General features: G+C 41.6%; 1 protein-coding gene across 1 annotated transcript; it reads right to left on the bottom strand.

Annotated features, from left to right (window-relative positions):
- Positions 1-1,630: 1,630 nt before the first annotated feature.
- On the bottom strand, positions 1,631-4,375 carry LOC140954897 (uncharacterized). The gene is made up of 2 exons (XM_073405896.1): positions 3,864-4,375; positions 1,631-3,611 (listed from the first exon to the last, which is right to left on the bottom strand). The coding sequence occupies exons 1-2, from the start codon at positions 4,373-4,375 to the stop codon at positions 1,631-1,633; spliced, it is 2,493 nt and encodes an 830-aa protein (XP_073261997.1).
- Between the last annotated feature and the right edge of the window lie 2,287 nt (positions 4,376-6,662).

Here is a 6,662-nt window from a genome sequence, read left to right as displayed (position 1 = left end):
CAAGGCACAACACAACCTCTCAATTGTTGTATATATCGACTCACAGTCATTGAATTTTTTACTCAAGTAGTAAATAGCTTGCTCCTTCCTTCCTGACTCATCATGTTGTCCCAGCACACAACCCATAGCAATTTCTGTTACTGTCAAGTATAGAATCAAAGGCCTTCCCGGTGTTGGAGGTACTAACAATGGTGGGTTTTACAAGTATCTCTTTATTTTATCGAAGGCTTCCTGACAATCGTTGTCCCATACTCCAAGATTTTTCTTCCTGAGCAAACGAAAGATTGGTTCACAAGTCACCGTCAACTGGGATATAAACCGAGCTATGTAATTCAGGCGCCCGAGGAAACTTCTTACTTCCTTTTCTGTCTTAGGGGCAGGCATCTCCTGGATAGCTTTATCTTTATCAGGATCGACTTCTATTCCTTGACCGCTTACTATGAAGCCCAATAGTTTTCCAGTTTTCACCCCGAATGAGCATTTTGCAGGATTCAACTTTAGCTGGAATTTCCGCAGCCTTTCAAATAGTCTTCTTAACACTTGCACATGATCTTCCTCTTTCTTCGATTTTGCAAGTATGTCATCCACATAAACTTCCACTTCTTGGTGCATCATATCGTGGAACAGGGTAACCATTGCTCTTTGATATGTGGCTCCAGCATTCTTCAATCCGAATGGCATTACTTTATAGCAAAACGTCCCCCAAGGTGTGACAAAAGTGGTTTTCTCTTTATCTTCTTATGCCATTCTAATTTGATTATAACCAGAGAATCCATCCATAAAAGAATAGGTAGCATTTCTTGCAGCATTATCAACGAGAATGTCTATATGGGGCAAAGGAAAATCATCTTTTGGGCTTGCCTTGTTCAAATCTCTATAGTCCACACACATTCGAATCTTCCCATCCTTTTTTGGGACTACGACCACATTGGCTACCCATTGTGGATATTGGACTACATCTAGAAACCCTGCATCCCACTGTTTTCGTATCTCAGATTTTACCTTGAGCAACATGTCCGGACGCATTCGCCTGGTTTTCTGCTTAATTGGCTTGCTTCCTTCTATTAAAGGAATCTTATGTACTACTATGTCAGTATCTAGACCAGGCATATCTGCATAAGTCCAGGCAAAAACATCTACATACTCGTGTAGTAGAGAAACTAGTCTATTTCTTTCTTCAGTTGTAAAAAGAGTGCCAATCTTTAATTCCTTATTTTCTTCTTCGTCTCCCACGTTAATGGCTTCTAGTTTCTCATAGGCTGGTTCCCAGGCCTTTTCTGAACATTCTACCAGCTTAGTAAACTCTCTTATATCCTCGTCTCCCCATTCTTCATCATCCATTGCAATCATATTATCGAAGTTTGGCCAATTATTCTTAGTGCAACGGTTTTGTGAATTGATGGAACTTTAAGGATTCCTGAAAGTTCAAGGCGTGCTCGTGTAAGTGTGATTCATGAAAAGATAAAAGGTGCAGGCACACATTGGACACAAGAAAATGCATGATCTCATTAAAACAAAAGTGTTTGGTTAAACATAGAAAATTTTGTGGTACTATGAGCTAAAATACCAGCAAGTTCAGCACAAGTCAAAACAAGACAAAACAAGTCTGAGCATTATCAAACAAGAACAATTACTTTTTAAACACAATAGGAGCAGGCTCCATCTTCCAATTCTGATACACCTCCCCTTCAGCCAATCTTTGCACGAAAAATCTAGCAGGAGGTTCATCAATGGTGTGAATGGAGAGTTGTGGCAAAACTTCATCCTTCATTTCCAAGTCCGCTTCTTCTATCTGTTTTTCTTCTTGGCTCTCCAGGGTATTGATATGGAGATCTATTATGCCAGATCTAATCACTTCTGCAGCCCTTGGGAAAGATACTTGGAGTGGTGGGATGACAAGTTCCTCTTCTTCTGGCTCTCTTCCTTCAATCCTCGCCATTCTTGCCTCTCTTTTAAACTGAGTGACCTGCTTGTAATCGTCTTTCTTGGGCTTATATCCAAGCCCAAATATTTGATTTGCATAGTTTGGCTTAATTAGGTTAGGCATTTTAATCCCAAGATTACGTTGAAAAGGAACCCCATTCTTTAAAAAGCATTTGGCAGCCATCTTTGCCATTTCTGGGATTTTAGGCTTTCTCAACACCGTGCCTTCAGGAACCCATTCCGCGTTCACAATTTCGAAAGCATGAATATTCCCATCTCTACAATCTTCAGTTTCAATGAAAGGGATGGCCACATTTTTTATCATGGAAATTGTCTCTTCAGCTTTGACAGTTATCAACATTCCATTCATGATATACTTCAAACACTGGTGCAATGAAGAAGTCACTGCTCCGGCTGCATGAATCCACGGCCTTCCTAATAGTATGTTGTAAGATAAGTGAATTTCCATTACTTGTAATGGAATCAAGAACATCTGGGGCCCCCACATATAGCTTCTACTTCTAGGGGTCCCAATTATCGGTCTTGGCGAACCATCATATGCTCTCGCCACCAAGGTGCTGGGCTTCATATGTGACTCATCGACAGGCATTTCTTTCAACATATGCCTTGGTAGGACGTTCAGTGCAGAACCGTTATCGACGAGTACCTTTCCAATCAGAATATCCTTGCAACGCACCGTAATGTATAGCGGCATGTTGTGCCCAGTACCATCAGGACACAATTCATCTTCAGTGAAGTATATGTAATTCGAGGCCTGGATTCTTCCCACTAAATGTTCCATGGTTTCTTGATTGATGTCTTGGGGAACGTAGGCTTCATTCAATACCTTTTGTAGAGCCTTCCTATGTGGCTCAGAGCTTAGAATCAGAGAAAATAACGATATTCTTGATGGAGTCTTCTTGAGCTGCTCAACAATACTATATTCACTGTGTTTCATCAGTTTTAAGAATTCGTTGGTTTCCTCTTCCGTGAAAGGTTTGTTGATTTCTTCGGTTATGTCAACCTTTTCTTTACCCTTAGCTTTTCTTTGTTTTTCCAGCTCTTCTGGAGTGAAACATCTGCCACTACGGGTCAATCCCCCAATTTCTGCTTGAAAAACAGGTGGTTGCGGAGTGCTTTTGAAAGAGTACCCATAGTCGTGAGGTAAAGCACTATAGTTTCCTTTATGTTCCACTACTAGTTTGGATAGGACCAATTTGGGTGGCTTTCCGGTAGTGAATTGTACTCGACACACCTCTTTATTTGATGCCTCCATCATGAACACCTCCTCACTTGTTGCTTTCTCAATTCGCAGCAACCCACAACTTATCATCTGCATCACTTTTTTGTGAAAGCCCTCGCAATGGCTGATCACATGGCCCTTTATATTATGAAGTTCACAGCACTTCTCGCTACCCTCTTTGTAGCTTGCATCTACCATCATTTGGTAGATCTTATCCATTGACACCTTTAAGATATTTGAGTGTTCCAATTCTAACATGTTTACAAACCCACTACCTGAAACATGATTGGGTAGAGGGTTCACATTCACATTAGGGGCATCTTCAAATTCTATCCATCCTGCTTTGATCAGTTGCAAAAGTTTTCTCTTGAAGGCGTTGCAGGTATGGATGTTATGTCCAGCTATACCGGCATGGTATTCGCAAGTGAGGTCCGGTTTATACCAGCTGGGGTAAGGTGGTTGTAAGGGTATCAAAGGCACAGGGACTACTTGCCCGATACTTAGTAGCTTTTGGTACATTTCATCTAGGGGTAACGGCAATGGAGGCAATTAGTCTTGGGTTCTTTGGTAGTTCCTTTTGGGGAAGGTCTCGGCTTGGTTTTTTACTTGGTGGTTTTGGGGTTCAAGTTTTTTTGTTGAGCTCGGGAAGTTGAAATTAGTGTGGGCAATTTGGGGTGAAGAGGATTGAGTATTATACCTTTGGAAAGGGCCTTTCTTGCTTCTATAACTACTTTTAACATGATCAATCTCTCTCTTCCTTACTCCGAAACTTTTTTTCTCCACGGGTGTAGAGATCCTTCCACTCTTTACTCCTTGCTCTATACGTTCAGCCACTACTACAGCATCCGTGAATTGTTGGGCCGAACTACCCATCACGTGTTCATAGTATGGCGCTTTTAGCGTGTTAGCAAACAGAGCAACCATTTCCTTTTCTAGGAGAGGCGGGTGGACTTGTGCTGCCAAATCTCTCCATCTTTGAGCATACTCTCTTATGCTTTCTTTATCTCCTTTCTCCAGGTTAGACAGACTGGTTCTATCAGGAGCAATATCCATGTTGTATTTGTATTGCTTGATGAAAGCATCTACAAGGTCCTTCCATGTATGGATCCTGGTATTATCTAACCTCATATACCAGCTCAACGATGCTCCACTCAAGCTGTCTTGGAAGAAATGCATTAGCAGCTTCTCATCGTGAACTACTTCTGCCATTTTATTTCAATAGGATTTGAAATGGGTAACAGGGCATTGAGTGCCGGTGTATTTGATAAATTCGGGAACTCGAAATTTCTTTGGTACCACCACATTAGGGACTAGACACATTTCTACATCTCGTACAGGGTCATATAAGTCTATTCCCTCAATGGCCCTAATCCTGGCCTCTAGTGCTGCCATTTTGTCTTGATCAACATCCTCAGACGACCTAGTTTTATGGGACTCATTAACGAATGCATCTACGACTGCGGGTGTTGGTATTGGTGTTGTTGGCTGCACAAATGCTGGATTGTGTCGGGGCTCCTGTGCATGTTCATTGTGTCGGGGCTCTTGTGCATGCCCTCCTATTATTTCTTCAGGTTGGCTTGCTGGGAGAGGGGCAGACCTAGTTGAAGTACCTTCCCTCGAGGTGTTCCTTAGTACTTGCTCGAGTAAGCCGGTGAGGCGAGCCACACTATCCTTTAAGGAATCCAACTCTTCTTGGAAATGAGCTTCACGATAAGCACGCTCTTCATCTTCCATGTTCCTTGCTCGAAGTCGGGTGTTGTAAGCTCTTTGGGGACCTATATTTTGACCTGGCGTATGCATGTGTGTTATAATGGATGAATGTATAAATAGGGATGCAAATGCACGTATATGAATTTGAAGAGCTAATCCATGACTTCCTTTGCCAAATACAGGTAACATCCAAAGTCTGATATACACAACGAGGTTTTGCCCAATTCCTTTGATTGATTAAATTCCATACATATTATGAAAATCCAAAAGTAGACATAATACAAAGTGGTTCATATAAAATGTCTTCATTCAAATGATATTCCTCTATTGGCCACATTCCTGATGAAAGAGGAAACTTCATTCAAATATTCCTCGTATCTATGGCGGTTGTTAGCAATCCTGGTAGCCTTCACTCATAGCTCATTTGCCTTCCTAGCTACCATGTCAATTAGCCTGTCAGTTTGTTCAATCTTGTAATGCAACACGGTGTTATCTTGAACCAGTGTTCCATTGTTGGTGGCTAATGATTCATTGTTTGTCTCCAAAATTCGAACCATCTTTTCCAACTGTTGAATCTGATTTCTGGCCCTTTGCAATTCTTCCTTCTCTATATCAAGCTCGGCTACCTTAGTATTTAGTTGTGCATCGAAACTACTGATATAGTCTTGCCACTCCTCAAATTGCTCTTGCATTTCCTTTGCTTCTTCCTCTCGGGACTCAAGCTCAGCTTGTATCACAGACACTCGGTTTCTCATACCATTTATCTTGTTCAGGTAAACCTTCCTTTCTGACTCAGCTACCCTCCTTGCTTCTCTCTCATCTTCAGCCTGCATCTGATATCGAGTCCTTAACCTTTTTTCTTCTTCGATGGCGAGATCAGCTAGCCTGTTCTTTTCTTTTTCAGCCTCCCATTTTAATTTATATTGGTCCCTTTCTTTCTTCAGAGAAGCTATTGTTTCTTTATCAGCAGACTTTCTACTTTCCGAGGTCTTTTTTAGACTCACCAACTCATGCTCCACCATTACGTGCTTTTTTATCAACTCATCATTCTTGGCTTTCCTCTTCTTTAATTGCTCATTTGCTTCATGCTGGCTCTTCTTTAATTGTTGATCCAGAAAGGCCTTCATCTCTTCTTCTTTCAAGAGTTGGTCTTCTAGGAATTTTTGATGATTTTTGCTATTACCGAGCTCAATCCTCAGCTTATCCAGCTCTTCTTGGAGATCTTCCTCATTGTTGACCCTTTTCTTCTCAGCTCCAACATCACGGACGAGTTACCTTGGGCTTTTCTTTGCTTTTCTACCTCTGGAAGTATCTTAGATGAACTGCCACTCCTCCATATTGAATATGTAGGGCTAACCGAGAACTCTTTTTGATGCTCTTCCTTATAGACCAAAACAGGTTGCTTCCAGTCATTTCTGATGGCATCTAACATTTCCAAAGAGCTAGCTTCTTTAAACAGACCGGTGTATTCAGCTACTGCCTGAGTTCTTGGCACGTGTTGTATTCCTCCAAACTGTCTTACCACCAATGAGGGTGAGTAACTGATATATCCAATTAAGCCAATCAATGGAACCCAGGCCTTGTCACCGCAACTCATGAGGTAAGAGGAACCACTTACCCAAGGAGCTTTCCATCTGAAATTAGTTTGGGGAAGTTCTCGGTATTTCTCTACCCACGCCTTTTCATCCAAACCATTCCATTCTTCAGTCAGCATCAGCTCAAGAGGCCTCATGTTAAACCACCAGAAATTATTGAAGACTTCTTTTGATGCTTGCAAATGGCTTAC

Source organism: Populus alba, chromosome 17 (genome assembly GCF_005239225.2).
Source record: "Populus alba chromosome 17, ASM523922v2, whole genome shotgun sequence".
Lineage (NCBI taxonomy): Eukaryota > Viridiplantae > Streptophyta > Magnoliopsida > Malpighiales > Salicaceae > Populus > Populus alba.
Note: the sequence above shows the minus strand (reverse complement) of the source record. Positions and strands in the feature narration are given on the sequence as shown.

Bases quoted from the DNA above. Each gene is read 5' to 3' on its own strand.
- LOC140954897 (XM_073405896.1), bottom strand. From the start codon at position 4,375: ATGGCAGAAGTAGTTCACGATGAGAAGCTGCTAATGCATTTCTTCCAA. The intron at 3,612-3,863 runs GTATAATACTCA...ACCTTACCCCAG, and splicing joins AAGAAAGGCCCTTTCCAAAG to CTGGTATAAACCGGACCTCA.